Source organism: Mastigoproctus giganteus, chromosome 10 (genome assembly GCF_048544385.1).
Source record: "Mastigoproctus giganteus isolate SK-2022 chromosome 10, ASM4854438v1, whole genome shotgun sequence".
Lineage (NCBI taxonomy): Eukaryota > Metazoa > Arthropoda > Arachnida > Uropygi > Thelyphonidae > Mastigoproctus > Mastigoproctus giganteus.
Window position 1 is genome coordinate 95252638 of NC_143584.1, and position 25628 is coordinate 95278265.

Consider the following 25628-nt stretch of genomic DNA (forward strand, 5'->3'; position numbering starts at 1 on the left):
ATTTTTTATTCACAATATTAAAATTTTATCATGAAAAAAATGTATCCATTATATTTCCCTAGTTGTTAAAAAAAAGACGAATAAAAAAGTTGCGCATGTGCTGAGCACGCACAGTAGATGGTTTATGTGAAACATCCTTTGTGTTTCTTTTATGTGCAGTAAACCCCCGCTATTCGCGGTGGTTACGTTCCTGAGAAATGCCACAAATACCGAAAACACGAATACTGAGTTATGGCTCCCATAATAATAAAGGGGTTCCGTTCCAAAGTATGAAATATATAAGAAAAACTAGTCTAAAATTTTGTCTATGTTTGTATTATATGTACCTTCATAATATGACTATGTATATAGACAGTACAATAGTGAAATGCAAGCTTATGACATCGAAATGAATATAAGAAACAATTTAATATTAAATATAATATTTATTAGAAATTTAAAACAAATCTTTCAAACCAGCACCTTTGCTAGCAAAAAAAACTAATCCCGCCAGTGCTATCACCAGTTTCACTAAAGTGTTGATAAAGGAGTTTTGCCTTTTCACGAATGATGAGTGAACTTAACTGGACTAATGTTATTAGTGGAGTCCCTCAGGGCTCAGTGTTGGGTCCATTATTGTTTTCTGTATTTATAAATGATATTGATGATGGTATATCAAGCTTAATGTCCAAGTTTGCAGATGATACAAAGGTTGGCAGGGTTGTCAAGGACACTACTGACACTATGCTGCTGCAACAGGATCTGGAAAGGTTGAGCAGATGGGCTGAGAGGTGGCAAATGAAGTTTAACATTGACAAATGTAAAGTACTACACATGGGAAACAGCAACCCCAGAGAAACGTATCAACTCTGTGGTACTACACTGACAGTGGTAGAGAATGAAAGGGACTTGGGGGTGATTGTGCAGGCAGATATGAAGTTCTCTGAGCAGTGCAGACGGGCTGCAAGAGTAGCTCATGGAGTATTGTCAATGATATACAGGAATTTTTCCAGCAGGGATAAGGAGGTGATTATTCCATTGTATAAGGCAATGGTCAGGCCACACCTACAGTACTGTATACAGGTCTGGAGGCCTCATTTCAAGAAGGATGTAGAGCTGCTGGAACGAGTACAGAGAAGGGCAACAAGATTAGTGAATGGAACAAAGGGGTGCTCTTACGAAGAAAGGCTTAAGTTTTGCAAATTACAGTGTCTGGAGACTAGGCACCAGCGAGGTGATCTGATAGAGGTGTATAAAGCCTTGAATGGTTTAAGCATGCTGAATGCTGATGGGATTCTTCCTCTAGCTCAGAAAAATCACTTGAGAGGGCATAAATTCAAATTGAGGAAAGACAGATGTAGGATAGACGTGCGGAAATTTGCCTTTAGCCAGCGGGTGGTTGGTTGGTGGAACAGACTTCCATCCCTTGTGGTGGAGGTTGATAGCCTAAATAAGTTTAAGGCTCAGCTGGACAGGTATTTTGAACGAATAGAGGGGTGAAGTGGAAGTGGGTTTTTTTTTTTTTTTTTGGCTGATGCTGCATAAGCTTGCTTTCTTGCATCAAATGCCTCTACTAATGCTAATGCTAATTAAATCAGCGACCGCGAATAGCGGGGGTTTACTTTATTTTGATTTATATACAGTAAGCCCCAGGAACGTTAACCCCCACTATTCGCAGAGGTTACGTTCCTGAGAAATGCCGCGAATACCGAAAACGCAAATACTGAGTTATGGTTCCCATAGTAATAAAGGGGTTCCGTTCCAAAGTATGAAATATTTAAGAAAAACTAGTCTAAAATTTTGTCTACGTATGTATTATATGTACCTTCATAATATGAATATGTACATAGTGAAATGGAAGAATATGGCATTGAAATGAAAATAAGAAACAATTTAATATTAAATGTAATATTTATTAGAAATTTCAAACAAATCTTTCAAACCAGCGTCTTTGCTAGCTAAAAAAACTTATCCCGCCAGTCCTATCACCAGTTTCGCTAAAGTGTTGATAAAGGTGTTTTGCTTTTTCAAGAATGATGAGTGAACTTAACGGAATTTTATTTTGAGTTCGGTCTTCTATCCACAGATTTAAAGCCTTTTTCCATTTTTTCTAATTTAACATCACGAGTTACAGAGCAAATTTTTGAAGCAATCAGCGCGTTTTCACGGACACTACGGCTGATTTTTTTCTTCCGATTTTTTGATTGATCGTACCGTTGACTCATTGATTTTATAATGTTTTGCCACTGAGGAGACACTTTCACCATTAGAAATTGTCTAATAACTCAATTTTATTCGCTGATGTCATCACCTTCTTTGATCTTCTCACATTTCCCTTGTTATTCGTAGCCATATTTTTGTACGGGTTAGAAAGAACTTGTCCATAAAAAAAAAAGTCACTTTCTTCCGTTAACACGCTCGAAGAAGTCTGTTTTACACTGCAAATAAATTTATAAATTTATAAGCATACAAATTAAAAGCAAACGACGAAACCTTCATGACAAGTGCATAACACATACTGAACAAGGATTAGCGAGAAACATCCACGCTCGCGATTGTGTCACCCCCTCTCCCCCCACTCACAGAGCGCTGTTTTGACCGGGAAAGATAATTTTAGCCACACCCACGTTTTTTTATGGCGGAAAATGTTCATGGCGCTTTAAAATTCAAATTTTTTTAGGTTTCATTTTATATTAAATCAGCGACTGCGAATACAGATACTGCGAATAGCGGGGTTTACTGTATATCGATTACAAAATAAAAGTGCTTTTTTATTGTAAATATTTTATTGATCATTCACAGATTTTCATAATTTCTGGAAGACAAGATACAATGGATTTATGATAACTAAAGTAAGAGATGTATACTTGTGAGTGCAACGTATCTAAATATCACTGTAAAATAGCACCGATTGATGTACCGATCTTGTAGTTGAAGCGACATATGTAGCTGTCAGGGGAACCTAACAATGGAATGTAATGAAAATACAAGACGAAAAAGAAATTGTTGACAAATATTTGTATTGTTGCAATCATACTTACTGCAGTAGTAACTTCAGGAAACACGATTGTGATGTCATAATATTCAAAAATTCTAAAAAGTTAGAACTCCAGACACTGTTGTATCCAGTTATCTTCGTAAGGTGAGGCATGACGACCAGGTTTTTTTTTTTTTTTTTTTTTTAGATAGACCTAGGAATGTTTTACACATTCACTTATACACATGGTTGGGGGGGGGGAATAAGCCGCATCCGCCCAAACCACCCTGACTCGAGATATCATACCGGTCATGAAAAATGCATCACGTGCTCTAATCACACTACTAGTAGTGCGAGGGTGAGAGGCGCCTCCGTAGCCAGGTGGGCAGGAGCAGCAGTGCATAGCACATACTTCTTGATCAGACTGGGGTTCGAGCCCATGACCACCAAATACGAAGGATGCGGAAAGGTCAGGAAATGACCACCGCATATCCCCGGAGCAATATGGCCTTAGTTGCTAATGCTCCTAAAAACCAAATAACAACAACAACAACAGTGAGGGTGAGAAGCACCTCTAGCGGAAGCCGCGGATGACGTCACTTCCATGACCGACCAAATTTACTCAGTAGAAAGTCGGAAAAACTGAGAGCCCATTGTTAAAAATATTCACAGCTCACTACTGGTTATGGTTTCTCTTCCAATGCAGAGATCTCTGTGTATGAAATACTTGCTCAGTGTAAGGCAGTCAAGAACCATCATACATAATACCAAATGCGGCTTACCAAGATCTCACATCTGGATCCAATCTACAGGATTGATATCACTTCCAAAACATGAGGTCAGAAATATCTGGGAGGAGGGTGTTATTACAAAATCCTTCCCCCAGACTTTTCAATTTTGTGGAGCATGCAGGCCCAAAAACACAACATTCATTTTTGCAAGAACAGACTTGGCACTGAAGTCAACCATGCCACTCTCCCACTCCACCATCAGGTGTGGATGATGAAAAGGGGAAAAAAAGCTCTACTTCTCATGAAAAAGCAGCAGAAGGCTTACCAGAGATGAAATTTTATTTTTGTTTAACTTTTTTTTTTTTTCCCCCATTTTTTAACTCAGTTAAGTTCATTTTGCACCTTCCTGTTGAAGGAGAACTGAGAAAAATGCAATAGATGAGCACATTCTCAAGACCCACAACTTGCAATAATTCAGAGCCTCTACATTCATTTTTGGGAATGTGAAAGCATACAAAGCATTCCCAGTATATTCCATTGTGAGTAATAAATGCCACCCTGAGCTGGCAGCTTTACTTTCCAAAATTCTGCGTGAAACTCGCTCTCTAAATAACTATAAAAACCTAGGGGGGAGAGAAAATTCTTTTCCTCTTCCAGGAGACATGTTGGGCAGTCATAAATGGTCAGTATTTTCCAACATCCTTGAAAAAGCTGTCACTAGCCTCTCTTCCAAAATCAGCACATACCCACATAGACTACCCTATGCCTCTTTCTAATCACGCAACTTAGATCTGATACATTTGTTGGCCAGGCAGGCTACTTCCAAACCTTCAACAGGACAGTGTAAAATGAATCTAACTGAGTTAACAAGTGGGGGGGGGTGGAAAGAGTTGGAATATTCTTTGGGGCTGAGCTTGGGGAGTATGTTTCCTTCCTGCTCATGGCAGAAGTCATCTTGGCTAGCTTTGAGTTGACTGCACTATCCACCCACACAGCTAAGCTTCAGACCCAGTACGTGGAAGTTGCTTCATATCTGGGATCAAGGCAGGAAAGCTTTGGAAGAGATCTCACTTCTGTCTCAACCACATAGCCATGTACATATCTCTAGAATTAGGAGCCAACTATTCCTTCCTGTTCCTGGACATGCTCATCTCATTACAGAATGAATCCCTCACAACTTTAGTTAACACCAGAACAGTTCACTTAAATTCCAACCACCTACTGTGTAAAAGCAGAGAATGTGGTCAGAATTTTAACCACCCTTGTAAAAACAGGCATTGTCAAGGGGTTTGACTCTGAGGGCCCTCTGAGTCTATAACTCTCTGAACTTCAGGTCAAACTTGTTAGATACCATAAAGACTATCCTCAGTAGACATGAATACTCAAAAAAGTTCTATAATAGGGTCATGTAACAGGCTGTTTACCAGTTCCAAACATTCCCTTCCTCATGGAGGTACTGCCTATCAGGCCCCCACCACCTTACCTCACTGCCCTGGAGTCAACAAAAAGATCAAAAGGGCGGTTAAAAACCACAATGCCAAGATCTTTTTGCTGAGAACAAAAAAATTGAAACAGCCATTCTGGGAGAGACTTCCCTTCTGGTCTAGGGTTTGGTCCACCAGGTGGACTGCCATGTGGCAAACCCTTCCCTTCTGGTCTAGGGTTTGGTCCACCAGGTGGACTGCCATGTGGCAAACATTAGGCCTGATGTAGCCGAGTAGTCAGGAGCGAGAGTGCATAGCACGCATTCCTTGAGAGGACCGGGGTTCAAGCCCGTGGCTGCTAAATATGATTAACATTTGTATATTTCTTGATTTATTGTAAACTCCACTGACCTGGTGGTCGTGCCGGATTATAAACGAGAACATTTTTTTTTTTTTTTTTTTTTTTTTATTACATCATGAAGTCCTACTGACATCTCATATCCAAAGTGGGTGAACATTCCGTTATTAATAGGAATGTTCACCTCAAAGAGGACATATGTTTTTTGTTGGTTCTTTCCAAAATATTCTTTCAGTATCAATATAATATGGTGAAAAATATATACATTTATAATTTACTTTTAAATTAATGGCAATTTTTTTTTTTTTTTTTTTTCCCCCTGTTCCTTGAAATTTGCTGAAATTTGAATACCTTGCTTTTCAGGTCAGCTGTGTAACTTTTCAGTAGAGCAATGAGTACTCTGAACACACTTATCAGGAAAGCATCTAGTCTTTTACGATTAGGATCTCAGGAATCTCCTCAGAAACATCCAGCAATAGATGGAGAAGTAATTTATTGTAAAAATAATGTCTGTGTTCACCCACCTATGCCACTTAGAATGGAGATGGATCATCATCCTGGATATATGGTTATAAAAGCTCAAAATGATGAAGTAAATATATGAAATTTAAGATTATTTTAACTTTGTTTTTGTGATAAATTATTAAGCATCATAATTCTGTTTTTTATTTATTATTAATTAGAGCATTTTCGTCAGGATTCAGGAGAATAAGGTATAGCAGTAACATTTTCTTTAGTCAGATCATCAATAATATTTTTCAAATTGAAGAACATTTGATTTGCAACCACAAATTTCTGAATAGACGAGATTTCCTTAATATTAATTTAATTTTATGCATATACTGTATTGGCATTTATCACTTGAACAATGTTTTGTTTTTTTTTCCTGCATATTTAAATTCACTCCAATTTTTATCGGTAAGAAAGCAGAACTCCAACTTTGCCATCCAACTGTGCATGATTCATTATATGATACAAGTTGATCTAATTTAGCATACCACCGAGTAAGATTTAAAGTAGTGCCTTGTGTTGATGTAATAAGTACACGCAGACACTCACCCTGTATTATAAGTACAGCAAAACATGATTAATTTGAAGTTCAAGGGACCAAAATATGTCAGTTTTGATTGGTAAAAATTAAAACTGACAAAATGGGCTTGAAGTATCTGTACAATATACATGTTCAGAACATTTTAGTATTAATTAATCAGGAGAAATTTTTATTCAAGTACTCTTATTAACACTGCAGAATTTTTTATAATTCTCGTTTAAAATTTTAATAATCTCTTAGCTTCATTTCAATAGACATTTGTGAATAGATAATAGTAGTAGTAGTGGCATGTGATGCAAGAAAGCATGCGTATGAGCTTATGCAGCATCAGCCAAAAAAAAAAAAAAAAAATCACACCATTCCCTCCAAATGCCTGTCCAGTTTCTCCTTAAATTTATTCAACCTATCAACTTCCACAACAATAGATGGAAGTTTGTTCCAGCAATTAACCACCCGCTGGCTAAAGGCAAATTTCCGCACATCTATTCTACATCTGTCTTTTCTTAATTTGAATTTATGCCCCCTTAGGTTCGTAATCTGAACAAGTGGAAGGATCCCATCAGAATTCAGCGTGCTCAACCCATTCAAGGCCTTATACACCTCAATCAGATCACCGCGCAGGTGCCTAGTCTCCAGCCACTGCAATTTGGAGAACTTAAGCCTCTCTTGGTAAGAGGATCCCTTCATTCCCCTCACCAATCTTATTTCCCTTCTCTGTACACGCTCAAGTAAATCTACATCCTTCCTAAAATGAGGCCTTCAGACCTGTATGCAGTACTCAAGGTGTGGCCTGACCATTGCCTTATACAGAGGGATAATCACCTCCTTTTCCCTGCTAGCAAAATTCCTATATATCATTGACAAAACCCCATGACCTGCCCTGGCAGCCTGTCTGCATTGCTCAGAAAACTTCATATCTGCCTGCACAATTACTCCCAGGTCTTTTTCATTTTCTACCACCTTAAGTGTAGTACCACACAGTTGGTACGTTTCTCTGGGGTTACTTCTACCCATATGCAGTACTTTGCATTTGTCAAGGTTAAACTTCAGTTACCACTTCTTAGCCCATCTGCCCAAATTATCTAGATCCTGTTGCAGTAGCACATTGCCATTACTGTCATTAACAACCCTGCCAACCTTTGTATCATCTGCAAACATCGACATTAAGCCTGATATAACTTCATCAATATCATTGATAAATATACAAAACAACAGTGGACCCAACACCGAACCCTGTGGGACTCCACTAATAACATTAGTCCACAAAGAGCAGCACCCATTGATTACCACCCTCTGTCTTCTCCCACTTAACCATCCTTTTATCCATTGTAGCAACTTACCCTTAATACCATTCTGCTCCAATTTGTACAATAGTCTTCCATGTGCAACAGTGTAGGAAGCTTTCCTGAAATCCAAATATGTGATATCAAAATTATTTTTTGCATCCAGTTCCTTTGTAACCACATCATAATAACCAATCAAATTTGTCAGACAAGACTTTCCCTTAACAAACCCATACTGTGTCTGAATTATTGCTGCAGTTTTGTCTGGATGATCCTGCAATGCATTTTTAACCAGTGACTCCATTATTTTACCCGGAACAGAAGTTAAACTAACTGGTCTATAATTACTCGTGTCACCCTTCGATCCCCCTTTGTGAATTGGGGATACAGAGAGTTAATGGGGATAGTAGACAGTTAATGCATTAATTTAGTAAATATGAGAAAGATAACAATTGGACTGTAGAGAAATTCTCACACATGATAACAGGGTTCCAAGTTTCCTTTTTGTTGCCGTTACTAGTCATACAGTTCAACACATACAAGCTGTACATTAATAAGCTAAAATAAGCATTACATTGTTCAAGGCTATTCCTACAATTATTTACGTATGCATATGAAATTAAAAATGTATTCTTTCATTGATGAAATTTTATTATTATGAAAGTAAATTTTGCTGTCCTTGAGGCTTGCCAACTGTGATTCCTGCTCATTTGAATGGCCCTGATATATTGTTTATTTATGTACACTTGTGCATACCTACGATGAGAGAGATTATTTGCTGTTTAATGCTCATAATTCGTGCACAAAAGGATAACATTTCATTTTTTTTTTTTGTGTTATCACTTTCTGTAAACTTCCTAACCAAGTACTGAGTAACTGTTTTTACTAATTACACTATGTAAGCTGGTAACCAGCTTGACTTGCAGAATAACTGTGAGTGGTGGGTAGAAAATGCCCAGTGTCTGAGCACAGCAAAAAAAAATGTTTGATTAGTTTTGAAATTTTGCATCTGTTTATGCATATGAGTAAGTTACTATTTGTGGAAATGATTAACTGGGAAAGCTGCTTGAAAGGAAAATATTACATACAACTGGATACTAAAGAAATAACATATACAAAAAAAAAAAAAAAAAAAAAACATGATAAAATTTTTGGTGAAATATGAATATGTGATACTGCTAAACCCAATGTTATGGCAAGTTTGCTTCCTTCTAAGTACTCATTCAGTCCAGTGATTTTTCTTTTTACGCACCTGTGCATCAGGTTTGTATTCCAGGATTTTGTTTAGGAGAAAAAATTTCTGGAATGAAGAAAAATTAATTTATTTAAAATATTACAAGTATGTTCAAGAGAAAAAGAGAGGTGATTATACAAATTCTGTTATTTTTCTTTTTTTTTTAATTTTCCCTTAAATTTTGGTATGTAAGTTACTTTTTTTTTTATAATGTTGGATTACCTTCTTCGGCCATTGGTCAAGTATAATGGGGGATTTTAACTTCCCGGATACTGACTGCAACTTGTGGATTGGTCACTTGCACTAGCAAGACCTTAATAGATTTATTGGATGACTGTTTTCTATAGCAGCATGTTCGAGAGGCAACCAGAGGGAGTTTTTTTTTTTTTTTTATGGAAACCCCAAACACGAAAGGTGTCAAAACCTATAGTACTTAGTACCGTGCATGGGTTGAAAGAGAAGTATGGGGGGGGATGCCAGAAACTTTGCTCTAGAGACTAAACTTGGGTTTCACCACTTCAAGCCTCCAATAAGCAAAGTGGTGGTATTGCACCGTAATATTTTGATCTGATTATCAGCAGTGATTATTCATGCATTAAGAATCTTCAGATAAACGTACCACTAGGTGGCAGTGATCACAGTGTACTGATGTGGGATTTACTCAAAGATATAATTACCATGTTTTTGTAGATATAATTACTGCTGTTTATAATTTTTTATAAACAGCTGTTGTTTATAATTTTTGCTGTTTTTGTAGAGAAAAACGAGTTCTCTATTTAAAAACAGCAGTAACAGATATTGTAACTAAAGATTATGCCCAGCCCTCACTATCTGGAATCAGTTAGGGTTTTCATTCCCCTCCCCATCGCTGTTTTATAGCAAAAAAAAGAGATCCCTATTTGAAAAACAGCTGTAAAAAATTTTTTAAACCAAAGATTAGGTCCTTGAGGTTGTCACAGACATTCTCTCAGATATGCCAGACAAGCTGTACTTGCTACGTGGGAGTCTAAAACGCTGATGGAACTGATATTCGGGTGACACTCAAGTCAAGTGGACCCAATTTCGGCAAAGTCCAGACGGTCTGTGACAGCCAAATCCTCTGCTTCCCACCTTCACGATGGTGGGACTGTTAGTAATCCTGGGTATAACCTCCATGCACAAGTACATGGTGGATGACCACCCAGGTGTGAACCAACGTAAGGAGGGGTCGAGGTGTGGCGCCCACACCACATGGAGGAATGCCGCCCTTCTACGTTACCAGGCAGTACTAGGTGGTAGATGACTCTCATCAACTGGTGCAATACCACCACTTTGCTTATTGGAGGCTTGAAGTGGTGGAACCCATGTTTAGTCTCTAGAGCTAAGTTCCGGTCCACCCTTCCCTATCTCTTCCATCATGCAGTATGATTAATGACTTTTGAGGTTATGATGAACATCGTGGCGAGATCCAATATTCCTTACATTTCGAGGGTACAACTCCAAAACGGTGTTCGCAGGCCGGCCGCTAGTTAGTACACCAGACCGAACCTGTTGGTAACTCTTTAGGAAGCTTCCGGATCAGCTAGTGTATAATCTTACTACCTCTACTCTGCCAGATAGTGACTGGAGGGAGTCCGAGTAGTGTGTGTGTGTGGGGGGGGGGCATTGTCGAGGCTATGTTATGTCAAGGATCTGAGTATATTCTTACCATGTGTACTCCATATCCAAAAATTTCATTACTTCATACAGCATGTCCCACCCACTTTTTCTTACTATTGAATACACCATGAATTGTCAAACTAATAGAGCAAGCTTATCTGCGAAAAGATCTAAACCTCCCAAGCACTTCCTAATTCATTTCACAAATATACGTGGTCTCAGTTCTAATCTCAACGATGTCCATTTCCACTTGCAGTCTGCCAAACCCCATGTACTTTTTCTGACAAAATCTCAGTTATCGGTTGATTCAACTACTGCTCATCTCAGATACCCAAATTATTCGCTGTATGATTCCTTTCGCCTCAAAGGTGGTACTTGTGCATATGTCCGTTCTGATATTCCCTGTCAGAGACTTGGCTATTTGGAATCTCCTCTCTTTGATCTTCTCTGGCTTAAAATCTCTCTACCTCATTGTGTCAAATTCATTTGTCTCTACCATTCTCCCAACTCTACTAATCACTTGGAGCTGTTTGACTTTCTCCAGTCCAACTTTCCTAACAGTGAGGTCATTTTTCTTGGTGATTTTAATGTTCACAACTCCAGCTGGCTTCCATTTTCTAGACACACCGACCCAGCTGGTCGAGATGCTGAGGCTTTTGCAATTACTAATGACCTGGCACAGATTGTTCATTTACCTACAAGAATACCAGACAATCCTGATCATACAGCCAGTACGCTTGATCTTTTTCTCACAAACAACCCTTCTAAGTACATGGTCGAAGTGAGAGGTCCTTTAGGCACTTCAGATCACAACTTGGTGATTGTCTCTTCTCCAATGGAACCTTTATCACATGGCTATTCCCAACCTCGTGTTGTTTGGCATTACAAGAATGCAAAATGGGATGACCTTCGAGACTTCTTTTCTTCTTTTTCCTGGTCGGATTACTGATTCAAAACTCTGATGTCAACGTTTGCTCAGATCGTGTCAGTGGAATTATTCTTGCAGGAATGGAATCCTTTATCCCACACTCCACTTTAAAATCTCGTCCTTTATCTAAACTTTGGTTTTCCGATATATGTGCTAAGGCGGTTCAAGAGAAGAATGTTGCATATCGTAATTGGCTCGTTTCTAATTCTTCAGTTTCATTTTCTGCATACACCAAAGCTCGCAACAATTGTAAACAGTTATTAATCACTCCAAACTAGAGTTTGAACAGGCTAAGAGTAGAAAACTTGCTTCATGCCCTAATGGTAGCCGAGCATTCTGGTCTCTTGCCAAAGCTATTGGCCGAAACCTTTGCCCCTCTCTGCTCCCACCTCTGTCCAAACCAGATGTTTCTGTTGTCACTTCAGCCAAAGATAAAGCTGACCTGCTAGCATCCCATTTTTCTTCCAACTCATGTATTAACGATCTTGGCAAAACACCTCCAACCATTCCCAACACACTCCATTCAATGCTCCCTGTGGTCTTCCGTCAAAAGGATGTCAGAAGGATTTTGAAGAATCTTGATGCTAAGAAAGCTCCAGGTCCCAATGGTATTTCTCCATTTGTTCTCAAAACCTGTGCCCCCAAACTTACTCCTATTCTTTGCCGCCTTTTTTCACTTTCTTATTCCAAAGGCGTTTTTCTTTCTGCTTGGAATGCTCTTATCCAGCCAGTTCCTAAAAAGGGTGACAAATCCCTCCCATCCAATTATCGTCTCATTGCAATTACTTCTACTCTTTCTAAAGTAATGGAGAAATCAATTAACCGCCAACTGTTAAACTACCTAGAAACCTTCCGTCTGATCAACGATCGCCAGTATGAATTCCGTCAGTGTCGATCCACTGGTGATATTCTGGCTTATGTTACTCATTTGTGGACTAATTCAATGGAAAGGTTTGGTGAAACACAAGTAGTTGCTCTTGACATCTCAAAGGCTTTTGATCGTGTTTGGCATAAAGGTCTTCTAAACAAGCTTCCATCTTACGGTTTGCCAACTGTTTTTTGTAATTGGTTATACAGTTTTCTCTGTGATCGCTCACTGAGGGTGATGGTAGATGGCTCTCTGTCTTTTAACTTCTCCACTAATGCCGGTGTCCCCCAAGGTTCAGTTCTTTCCCCCACTCTTTTCCTCTTGTATATTAATGACCTTCTTCCATTGACTGGAAATCCTATCCATAGTTTTGCCGATGATAGCACATTGCATTCCACTTTCCATTTTGAGAAACCTTGTCCTGCTGAATCAGCTTCAACTTCTCGAAAATCTGCTACCAATTCCTTAAATGCCGATCTTCAGGTAATTCTCCAGTGGAGTAAAGACAACTTAGTTGATTTCAACCCTTCTAAAACTCAGTCTTGTCTTATATCTCGCAAAAAGGATTCTTCTGCTTCTATGCTTATCTTTAGTGACACTCCGATTTCTAGGCAAAATGATATATCTCTTTTGGGGATTACCCTGACTTCTAATCTCTCTCTTGGCACAAGCACATTACAAATATTGCTTCCTCTGCATCTAAAAAACTTGGTTTTCTCTTTCGCTCTCGGCGTTACTTTTCTTCCAAAAAGCTGCTCACTCTGTATAAATCGCAAATCCACCCTGCCATGGAATATTGTTCCCACATCTGGGGCGGTGCCCCCAAAACCTCTCTCATTCAGAAGAGGGCAGTTAGGTTAATTAATGATTCATCTCTAACACAGACTCTCCACTCACTGTCTCATAGGAGTACTATCCTGAAAGAGGCCTCTGAGGTCGGGAAAACTCATATCTAGGAAATAAACTCATACACCGACCATTGAACAAAATTTACTGTAACTAAAATTTTTACAAATAGTATAAAAACAAATTGTTTACAATAAACTAATAATTGTATATTGCGGAATACTAAAAACTGTAATCAAAGATCGTTTACCATAAAATAAGCGAAAATATAAAATTAAAAGCGCTAAAAACCTGGAGCTTTCGAGAGCATCAGCTCTCTTCTTCAACAGTAATATGACTTTCTGCAACATCTCCTTAAATAGCAGGTTCACGGTACCTTCACACGTGGTAATTCTCCACGTGGTTCAATCGGCACATGGTCAGAAGCGGAAATGTCTTGGGTTTGTGGCAAATAAAATCGTTCATCCGAATTTAATACAATTGTTTCAAAAATAGGATGAATACGCATGCCTCTATCTCTATTCATGGTATTCTTACTGGATGAACCAATCCGTAAACCCTCGAGCCATTTACGCTCCCAGTATCCGTGTGCACGATCCAAAATAATAGTGTCCTCCGGGGAGATTTGATGCTGCTTCTCCCAAAAATGTTCGGGCACGGCAGACTTACTGTAATCAGCGGTTCTTATGGCATTTAAATGTTCCCCCAGATGATCCCTAAGCCGTCGTTTTGTTTCCCCCCACATAACACTCCCCACAATCAATTGTATTAAGTTCGGATGAACGATTTTATTTGCCACGTACCCGAGACATTTCCGCTTCCGGTTCTGACCATGTGCCGATTGAACCACGTGGAGAATTACCACGTGTGGAGGTACCATGAACCTGCTATTTAAGGAGATGTTGCAGAAAGTCATATTACTGTTGAAGAAGAGAGCTGACGCTATCGAAAGCTCCAGGTTTTTAGCGCTTTTAATTTTATATTTTAGCTTATTTTATGGTAAACGATCTTTTATTACAGTTTTTAGTATTCCGCAATATACAATTATTAGTTTATTGTAAATAATTTGTTTTTATACTATTTGTAAAAATTTTAGTTACAGTAAATTTTGTTCAATGGTCGGTGTATGAGTTTATTTCTTAGATATCATAGGAGTACTGTTTCTGCTGCATGCCTCTTCTACAGATACTTCCATGGGCACTGTTCTTCTGAATTGGCTTCTATAATTCCCACTCTCTCTTTCAAAACAGTCCGAACATGTGCCGCCACCAGCCAACATCCATTTACTGTCCAACTCCAAACTCACAGAACCAACTTCTCATCTTCCTCGTTTATTCATTCAACTGCCATTTTCTGGAACAACCTTCCTTCATACGTATTTCCTGAAAATTACAGTCTACAGAAATTCAAGTCCAGTGTCAACAAATATCTTCTTTTGCCTTCTCAACCTCCAACCCAAGCACGGTACTAAGTACTATAGGTTCTAATGCCTCTTGGGTTTGTGGTTTACATATGAAAAAAAAAAAAAAAGGTTTTTATGAAACTTTGGAAGATATTTAATTATAAAATGGACTTATTTTTCAAAATTTATAATTATTTTTGCTTATTTTAATAAAGTACTGTAGTTTCTCTTTATGTTCATTTAGGCTTTGATGTTTTACAGTATCACATGACTTTGGCATGTTACGTGTGGGCGTGGAAAGCGGTGAGTGGCAGCTGTCAATCACTGCATTGTTTCTGACTGTTAGTCAAAATATGGACTTGTACCCAAGATCTGGAGTATTACTGGATTTTCATACCAACTAAGAAATACGGTTTAAGGTTTATGTCCAAATGGATGTCAGATGAACTAATAGGACTTGACAGAGAAGAAAAATGCATGGGATGCATATAAATTATCAGATGACACAGAAGCCTATGGTAGGTATAAGCTAGTCTGTAATCAAGTCACAAAGGAGGTTAGGCAAGTGAAGGCAGATTACAAGAAATCCTTGGGAAAGGATACAAAGAAAACAGCAAAGACTTCTTTACTTATGTAAACTCAAGAAGGAAGGGGATGAATCAGATTGGTATACTTGATATTGATGGTTTGACTGTTAATGATCCTGCCCAGATAGCTGACAAACTGAATTAGTATTTTCATCTACAAATGAGGAATTCTGTAGGGAAGTGGAGGCCAGAAGCTTATCAAACTAACAGGGAGCTAAACAATTTTATAATAACTGAGAACAAAGTGGAGGAGAAACTGTTAAAGTTAAACATAAGAAAGGCACCTGGGGTGGATGGGATCTATTCAGTTATATTAAGGGAGGCAGCAAAGGAAGTAAGCAGACCCTCAGCCATAATTATGAGAACATCCTTTGAATCAGGGGAGGTCCTCATGGACTGGAGATGTGCATATGTATCCCAAATTAACCAAGGGATCGAAGGGTGACATGAGTAATTACAGACCCCGTTAGTTTAACTTCTCTCCTGTGGGGAAAAGAATGGAGTCACTGGTTAAAGAAGCATTGCAGGATCATTTAGAGAAGACTACAGTTTTAGTAGAGACATAGCTTGGGTTACTTTAGGGGAAATCTTGTCTGACCGATTTGATTGGATACTACGATGTGGTCACAAAGGAACTGAATGCAAAAAAAATAAATATGATATTATATGCCTAGATTTCAGGAAGGCTCTGATTCTGTTGCACATAGAAGACTGCTGTACAAATTGGAGCAGTATGGCTTAAGGGCAAGTTGATGCTATGGATAAAGGGATGGTTGAGTGGGAGAAGACAGAGTGCCCTAATCGATGGACAATGCTCTTTTTTGTGGACTAATGTTATTAGTAGAATCCCCCAAAGTTCAGTGTTGAGCCAATTGTTGTTTTCTATATTTATCAGTGATACTGATGAGGTATATCAGGCAGGGTTAATATCCAAGTTTGCAGATGATATGTTAATATCATCTGCAAATGGGCGGGTCTTGTCATACAGGAATTTTGCTAGCAGGAATGAGGAGGTGATTATCCCTTTGTATAAGATAATGGTCAGGTCACACCTTGAGTACTGCACGTACAGGTCTGGAGCCTCATTTTAGGAAAGAGGTAAAGCTGCTGGAACGAGTACAGAAAAGGGCAACGAGATTATTGAGAGGAACAAAGGGTTGCTCTTGCCAAGAAAGGCTTAAGTTCTACAAATTACAGCACCTGCGAGGTGATCTGATTGAGATGTTTAAGGCCTTGTATGGTTTGAGCAAGCTCTTTGCTGATGAGACTCTTCCTCTAGCTCAAATTACACACCTGAGGGGGCATAAATTCAAATTGAGGAAAGACAGTTGTAGAATAGATGTTCAGAAATTTGCCTTTAGCCAGATGGTGGTTGATTGTTGGAACATGCTTCCATCTGTCATTTTGGAAGTTGACAGCTTAAATCAATTCAAGGAAGAACTTGACAAACTGTTGGAGTGAATGGATGGGTGAAATAGGAAGTTTTTTTTTTTTTTTGCTGATGCTCTATAAGATTGGTTTCTTGCATTATATGCAAGAAAGATGGAGCTTATGGACTAATGCTAATTTTCATTACTTGGAAAATGTAGTTATCAGCCACAGAAATGCAAGTGACTTTTTGGATGAAAATTACCCCGTTATTTGACACTATAATGTAATTATTACACGTTAATTATTGCATATTGTATGGAATATAAAAGATACTGTATCACTATTTTTATATGCTTTTCAGTATTTCTTACTGGCATTTTTATCAATGGTGTATGGTTTATTATTCCTATTTTTTGGTTTATATGTTGATTTTCTTTTTTTTTTTTTTTTTTTTTTTTTTAAGATACTTGGGTCTACTCTGATACTCACATGGATACCCAATTCAACGTTGAAAAGGAATCCAAGAAGCCTTGAAAATCACACACCAGGCAGTTCTCCATGTCGAAGTGCTCGTAGCAGTGCTTGTCCAAGCCCAACAATAGGGGGACGCTCTCCTTACCACGTATTGTATTCACCATTCGATGAATTTGGAACTATTGGCTGTAGGTCTCAAAATAGGTAAATAGCTTATATAGACTTTTATATATATATACAAAACATTCCTTTATTATTTGGATTCGGTGTATGTAGGCATGCACAGGGTGTGTCATGACATGTTGGTTGTACTATCAGTATTGATTCAGGGCATGCAAACAATGAAAAAAGTTCATACTAATGTTCCCAATTCTGCATGGTTACATAGTTATAGCTGTCTGAATAAAAAAAAAAAAAAAACTGTATGGAGTTTTCAGCGACAAAATTAATAAAATAACATGTAAGAATTAGCAGACAAATGCCTAGTCAAATGTTTATTCATACTATGTATATACTTGTGTGCTTGCTTGTTCTTCTTTTATTTATTTTTTATGTTAGAGCTGTAGCACCATTTTAACCATTCATCATATTTTTATAGAATATCCTAATTTTAGAAATGTATGGTCTTTGTATAATAATCAGGGGCCACAGAAACATACAGTATGTATTAAATAGTCTGTAATCAAGTTACTAAGGAGATTAGACATGCTAAGGCAAATTATGAAAGTCTTTGGCTAAGAATGCACCAGAAACAAAGCAAAGCACTAGGTAAAAAGGGATGAACCACATTGGTCTGTTGAATGTGAATCACAAGTCAGCAACCTGAACTGAATCACAACTACTGACAGTCCAGTTCTGGTTGTTGACAAACCAAATAATATTTTTGTGTTTGCATTCACACATGAAATTTTAGGAATGGGGATACAGGAGGTAAACCTGATTCTAGCTGAAAGCTAAATGGTTTTATGATAATAGCAAAAAGTGGAAGAGAAATTAAATTTAAAAGTAAATAAAGCATCTGGAGCTGATGGAATCTATCATTTATATTAAAAGAAGCAGCAAAAGAGATAATCATACCTTTAGCAGTATTTGAGAGCATCCTTGGATTCAGGGGAGGTCCCTACGTATTGGATATGGGCAATTTTTCAGCTGTTCACAAAGGAGGAATCAAAGGGTGAAGTGAGTAATTGCAGACATTTAATCTTCAATTCCATGCGAGGGAAGTAATTGAAATTAGTAGTTCAAGTTTATACAGTAGTCACAGTCATAGCATGGATTTGTAATGGGTAGATCTTGTCTGATCAACTTGATTAGCTACTATGAGGTAGTCACAAAGGAACTGGATGGAAAGAATAATTTTGACATCATATACTTAGATTTAATTAAAGCTTTTGATATGTTCTACCTGAATGACTGTTGCACAGATTGATGCAGTGTGACATTAGGGGCAAGTTACTATGGATGAAGGGATGGTTGAGTGGGGGGGGAAGAGAGAGAGAGAGAGACTATTAAGGCCTTCCCTTCGTGGACTAATGTTATTAATGGAACTCCTCTAGATTCAGTTTTGGGCTCTTTATTCTTTTTGAAGGTTACATTTGACCCTTCTTTGTCTTTTCGAAAAAACTGTTTTTCCATCTCTCTTAATTCACCATTCGATGAATTTGGAACTATTGGCCATAGGTCTCAAAATAGGTAAATAGCATATATATAGTTTACAGAAAAATAATAAAATTATGTTAAAACTGGATTTTTTTTTTTTTTTAATGAATTTCTGCTTATTTTCATTAACAAATTGGGCATCAGGTGTTGCTATGTTCTTCGTTGCAAAATAAAAATGTGTGCTAATGATGTCATTTTTTCTTATGAGCAGTAATCTCATTTCTGATCATGCAATACTTGGGTGGTGCAAAACTAATTAACAATGTCTTTCAGTAGGATGCCATAGAAATATGATGTAAAATTGTAGAATGTATATACATACACAAGATTTTGTAAAATCTGGAAAGGTAAAACATTTGCTTTGTGCACTATATGGAGATGTGGTTTTAAATTTCCAGTGATGAGAATGCAATGTAATCTGACATTTGTTAATAAATAAGCATAACAGCAGTGCACAGTGCATGGCAAGAAATAGAAATGCAGAAATAACATTGCATTTCATGGTGACAATGATGTCACACATGTAGAATGTTTATTTGCAGCTTTTGTCATAGAACATAACCTTCTTTTAAGTTGTGATCCTACAGGTGTATTTCATATGGTTTTGCAAAAAAAATAAATAAATAAAGTATTTTTTGTGAAATAGCAAAAAAAAAATAAGGTCATGGAAGAACAAAAATGAAAGGCTCTGAAAAATGGCTATTTTCGATTGCTACAGATGGTAGTGACCAAAGTGATTTGAAACTGTATTTCGCTGTGGTGACCTTTTGTAATAAAAAAGAAATCAAAACAGAAGCAGCTTGTTGATTCTAGAGGTTACAACATTGGACATATTCTGAATACCTGAAAGTGTACAGAATTCATTAAAATACTGCCTGGCACTTAGCGTTGATAATGCACCTCTTATGGCAGGCCAAAAAACTGGAGTAGCAATGGTATTAAAGAGGAGATTGAGCACTTTGTAATAAAAGGCTGTCCTCATGATTAATTTGTGTGCTGAGAAAGGAAGCTGCATGCCAATGAAGTGAAAAGGGTTGTGTGTGTGTGTGTGTGTGTGTGTGTGTGTGTGTGTGTGTGTGTGTGTGTGTGTGTGTGTGTGTGTGTGTGTGTGTGTGTGTGTGTGTGTGTGTGGCAGCTGTATTTTGTTAAATATGTAACTAGGCTGATAGAATAGTGGCAACCTTTGAAAAGTCTGTTTAAAGAAGAGGTTAGAAGTTATGAGAAAAGCAATGTGAACACTTTTCAGAGTTATCAAATTGAAAATATAACAAATCCAGTTCATGATCCAAAAGTTTTGGAAGAAAACAAATTAATGAATTGAAGAGAAAAACTTTTGAATTGTAAACTTATGCTGAAAAAATCCTAAACAGGCCAAGCAAGCTGATAATTCTAACCAGGTTATTTTTGCTCATGATAAAAAGGCCTGTTCATGTTTCCTCTTGTGGACTGAATAAAGCAATTTGTTTTTTTTTTTTTATAAATTGAAACATAGCCCTTCGATCCAATGTACTTCACATCCACGTCCTAAGGTTATTACTCCTAGATATGTTGAAGAATGTTATATGCAAATTGTTTATACCAGCAGTTATTAATTCTTCTACTTCCATTTTGGAAGTTCATTACCATAGCAGACTAAACCAGAAGGATGATTCTTACTTAGTCATAGGCATTTCTACTGCCAAGGTCATGGAGAGTGTAAAATTAGAGAAAAAGACTTATTTGCTGAGTGAGGAGGTAATTGATAACTGCATGAGACTACATGGTGCGTAAGTTCCTATTGAAAAATAATGTTCTTATAAATTTTGAGGTAGTACAAATTTCATTAATTGGCAGTGTATCCCAGGTTTTTAGTCCAGCAGACAAACAGGCAAATTGACCAGAGAACACAACTTAATATACAGACATTGTGCACTGTGGTCCTTGTGCTGGTACATTGGTTGTAATCAGCATCCACCCTACACCATGCGGAAAAGGGCTGGGTTCAAATCCTGTCAATGATGCAAAGAACTTTTATAGACCTTTTTCACACCGTTGCTGAGTTTAGTTGGTCTGAGGCAAGGTTAGCAAGGTTTTCCCCCTTCTGGAAACTCATGTTTTTGCATCCAGGTAAACAGCGAACCAACCAGAGGCCACACTCAGTTTACAGAGATAATTCATGTGGGTGGATAAGACAGTTCTCTCTCTCTGGTAATCCTAATATGAAATATTTTTAGACAATAGTGCATCATTTTCAAATTTGAAATATTTTTTCGAAAAGTTTTCACTACTTGGTGTCATTAAAGATAAAGAAATGGATGTTTTGCAGCATCAGTTCTGTCATTTTGAGTGTGAGAATGTACCAGATGCTATTATGAAACAAGAAAGAATTGACATAGTGGTCCTTGGTTGGGGAACTGACAAGTGCACAAAGAAGCTCGAAATGATTGAACTGCTTATTTATAAAAAATTATTCCAAGCCTTTCTTGGCATTTTCACAATTACTCATAGCAGTGGTGGGTATCAGAAAATGTTCAACAAGATGGGTGGGGCAACTGAGTTCAGATCAATTCTTTTGTAAAGCTAGAGTGTAAACTTCTATAGTTGAATACACACTGATGGCTGAAGGAACATTCAAGAAGATGGGATCACAAGATTAGAAGACAGATTTTTGTTTTTCTCTAATTTTTTTAAATATCTCTTAATTCTCTTTTCCTTCTGTAATATTTTATAAATTTAATTTTTCAATTTTTCTAACACTAATTCCGCTTAGATCCTTTCAGTATCTGTAAGCTGAATTTTTTAAGTTCACAGTAGATAACATTTTGATAATTGTTTAATTATTGTAGTATTTTAATTGTGAGTAAAATTTAGCTGATTTAAATTCCGTAAAGTTAATTTTGTAATATTTTCTAGTTTAATTCTTGTCGTGACTCGACTGGAAATGGCCATAGGCAATTCCAGTATAAGTTACAAGTTCATTGCTTGCATGGCCTGTGGCACATACTAAAAGGTCATTCTAGTTAATAATCATTGCTCAACTGATGATTCTTTTCCATGTGCCCATGTAACTGTTATTAATCTCAAATTAAAACTAGGTACATTACTAGAAGAATTTGTCACTGAAGAAATGAGTGTATGCCCTAGAGACATGTAACTGGGTTCTCATCAGGGACTCTGTTCTGTTAATCTGCCAAGTGATGGTCCTGATTTGAACAGAATAATCAAGCATGCTACTCTGGTTCAGCAGAATTTAGTTTTATTGGGAGATTCCATCGTCAAGTCCAAGAATCTTGGGGGACTCCGCTTCGACATTACACTAATCTGAAGAGTATCCATTGGTCACAACCTTCTGTCCTGCAGCCACCCTGCAACCCATCCTAGAATCTTTCCAGTAATCCTAGCATATTCCAACTTATACAGTAACCTCTCACAAGGGACTGATTCAAATGTTTTGCTGTGATCCAAATAAACTATGTCAAAATTGTTCCCTACATCCAGCTCATGAGTAATTGTGTCAAAATAGTGTACTACCTTAGTTAAACATGATTTTCCCTTAAAAAAAACCATGTTGAGTGTCCTTCACAATGCCATTTCTTTCTAAATGTCCCTGGATCACATTATTATTATTATTAACCATATGGTGCAAGGCAGCCTGAGGCTTACGTTGCACCAGCCAAAATTTCTGAATTATCCTGAGAGAGAGAGAGAGAGAGAGAGAGAGAGAGAGAGAGAGAACAAGAGTCAGAAGTAAAAGGAAATCACGAAGAAAGAGAAGAATGATGATGGCTTCTAAGACTTTTCCTACAAAGTTTGGCTAACCAGTCAGACTAACTGGTCTGCAGTTACCAACTTCACTCTTAGAACCACCTTTATGTATCGGCCATATGTTGGCACTTCTCCAATCCAAAGGAGTCTCTCCCGAGTCCAATGATGCCCTGACAATTAATCTCATTGGTCAATACACTCTCTGGCCACCTCCCTCAAAATTACTGGGTATATGCCATCAATTCTGGAAGCCTTACTTGCCTTTAGGCTCAGAAGTTTTCCTAATATAAGACTTTCCCATGCCCACTGCACGATGGTCCAATCTGATTAGTTTTCTTCTTTGTATTCACGTACATGAAAAACTCCTTGTCTCCATTCTTTTCTTTCTTAGACAGTGCATTCTCACACACAGCCTTGGCCTCCCTATCCTTATCTGTGGTAATATTACAGAACAGTTTGTAACTGTTATAGGCTTCAGTAATTTCATTGCTTTAACTTTCCCATGCTGTCTTTTTCTGCCCTATTAGACTGGCCAGTTCAATATCCATCCATCCTGGCATCCTCCTCCTCCTGCTTGTGCAGTGTTTTCTTAATGGTTAAAGTGGTTATGGAAATAATAATCATCTAATTTAAATAAAAAAAATTGTTCTAAAAGTATTTCATCGTTCAGATTTCACCCTCCCTCTACAATCTGCCTAATTAATTGCAACTTAAGCTGCCAGATTCTCCTCTTCTGAAATTAAAACCCATGCCTTTTCCTTAACTACTGCAGCACCTTTCTCCATCTTTCAACTAATGGTTGCATGATCACTACCTGCCAATGGTCCTTGTACTTTAAGCCCTGTGGTGACATCTGATTTGTGAGTAATGATGAGGCCAAGAATATGCTCACCCCTGTTTTCGTTAACATGCTGATGGAAATAATAATTATCTAATTTAAATAAAAAAATTTGTTCCCCATGGGGAAGTTTCCTCCCTCTTATTCCAATCAATTAGAGGCAGATTAAGTCACCTGCAATAAGACATTCGTGTAACTTCTACTGCAACAACTTTCTCCATCTTTCAACTAATGATTGCATGAGAGAGTACATCTGCATGTAGATTCTCTCATCATACTCTTCACAATCTTCTCTAGATTACTCCCACTCTCATTATACCTTTGCTTTCAGCTAATTCACTCCACACAGATTCTATGCTTGCAGGTGTAACTTCTGACTCAGCAAAAGCTCTTTTTGCACTTAGGCTACTTTTGATAGAAGCATAACCCCCACCACTCCTTCTGTCTTCCCTATCTTTCCAAAATACATTATCCATACCATAGTGGAACTCATCATCTGCAGTTTCAAGTAGGGCCACATTTCTGTTAGCCCTATTATGTCAGCATTAGTTGTGCTAACCAGAAGTTTGAATACAGAAATTTTATTGGCAATGACATTATTGCAGACACAGTTAAGACTGAGTATTCTTTTATAGTTTACTACCCTGTCACACCCCTTGAAGCTAGTTAGGATTGTTTTCCTAGCTTTATCTTCCCGCTTATTTTTAATGTTGTTACCCTCAGAACATGTTGCTAACATTGGCTGTTGCTGCAACAAACAAGGACTTTTGAGGTGAGTGCAAGCATTACTTTGACCCATATCATTCAAGATAAAGCAGATCTATATTACCCTTCTGCCCCCCTTCACTAGCAGTTTCCTTGAACTCTAAGGTATCCTCAATGATACTAGCAAAAATCTTTGTGCTATCTTTGTTCAATTGAATACCATTTCTACAAAAAAAGATTCTTCTACCTACAAGTGCAGGCTATGCTGATAAAAAAAAAATATATATATATATTTCCCACTTAGACTTGCAGAATGACTCAAGTCTTGAGTTAATCCACAAGGCTTTCATCATATAATCCCTCCTGTTGTGTCTGGGCAGAATTGCAGATGTATACACCTGACCTAACTCGCAGCACTTTTTCAGTATGGTCTTATATTTATGTCAGAGTAATTAACTCTACAAGAACACTTAACTGTATACTAATGTCAGGAATTCATCAACAAAATGACTGAATTCAAATTATTGATTAGGATAACTAACATTGATATAATAAGGCTAATGGAAATGTAGTGCTATTCAGAAATAGGGAATGATAAGTTTCATTATGGTATGTACAAAAAATTTCATTATGGTGTGTATTAGGAAGGATAGGCATTCTTCTTTTCAAAAGCAGCGTGGTGAAAAAAATACTTCTGGAGATTCAGAAGTTGTGCATACTAGTATAGAATCTGTGTGATGTGAGTTACTTGAAAGCAAAGGTACAAAGAGGGTGGGAATAATCTGCTGTCCAAAAGACTGAAAATTATGACAAAAGCAACAACAGGCATATGTAATGGCAAGCATGGATGTCTTATTATGGGTTATTTTAATTGTCCCAATTATTTTTGAAGCAGTTTTCAAATACTGGATGATTGCTATTTGTATCATGTTAAGGGAAGTATTAGGGGAAAGAATATAGATTTGATCATCACCCACGAATCATATCATCATAGGGCTGAAGTATAGAAAATACAGGCACTCCCCGACTTAAGTAAATTCGACTTTACATAAGCTTTTGCCAGCCAGTGCAAATTTAAAAAAATATGGAAACATATTTGCATCCTGTAAGAATAAATGGAGGTATTGTGAAAATATTGTAATGTGAACCTAATAGCACATTGTTTTTTTTTTTTTTTTTTGGTAATTTGTTCCGCTAAAAGGTCATTTTTATAATGGAAATTGTATTAGTTTTATATAAGTTTATGTCAAATAAGAACAACACAAAAATCACTTTTAACTAAAGGATGCAAAAACAAAACATGTGGGAACATGTTTACAAATGCTATTATTGGCTGAGAGGACAGACAATATGTTTATGAACACTATTATTGGCTGAGAGGAAGGGCTATGGGGTCCAGCCGGAGAATGCGCTACACTTTCATATGTTCCATTATAAGAATCGATTTTGAATGTCTTTGTGATATTTTTCTAAAGCACATTTCTGGATGTCACAACCATAAAACAATAAAAACAATTTGCACTTTCTGGTT

The 25628-nt window shown here is 37.5% G+C and overlaps 1 protein-coding gene across 1 annotated transcript in view; it reads left to right on the forward strand.

Annotated features, from left to right (window-relative positions):
* The window catches only part of TBC1D16 (TBC1 domain family member 16), a 272554-nt gene that overhangs the window by 23424 nt on the left and 223502 nt on the right, over positions 1-25628 (forward strand). Inside the window, exons 2-3 of the mRNA XM_090382977.1 lie at positions 5833-6061; positions 17141-17355. Of these exons, the coding sequence (XP_090239103.1) occupies positions 5861-6061; positions 17141-17355 (416 nt within the window). The 5' untranslated portion in view covers positions 5833-5860. The remainder of the gene's footprint in view (positions 1-5832; positions 6062-17140; positions 17356-25628) is intronic.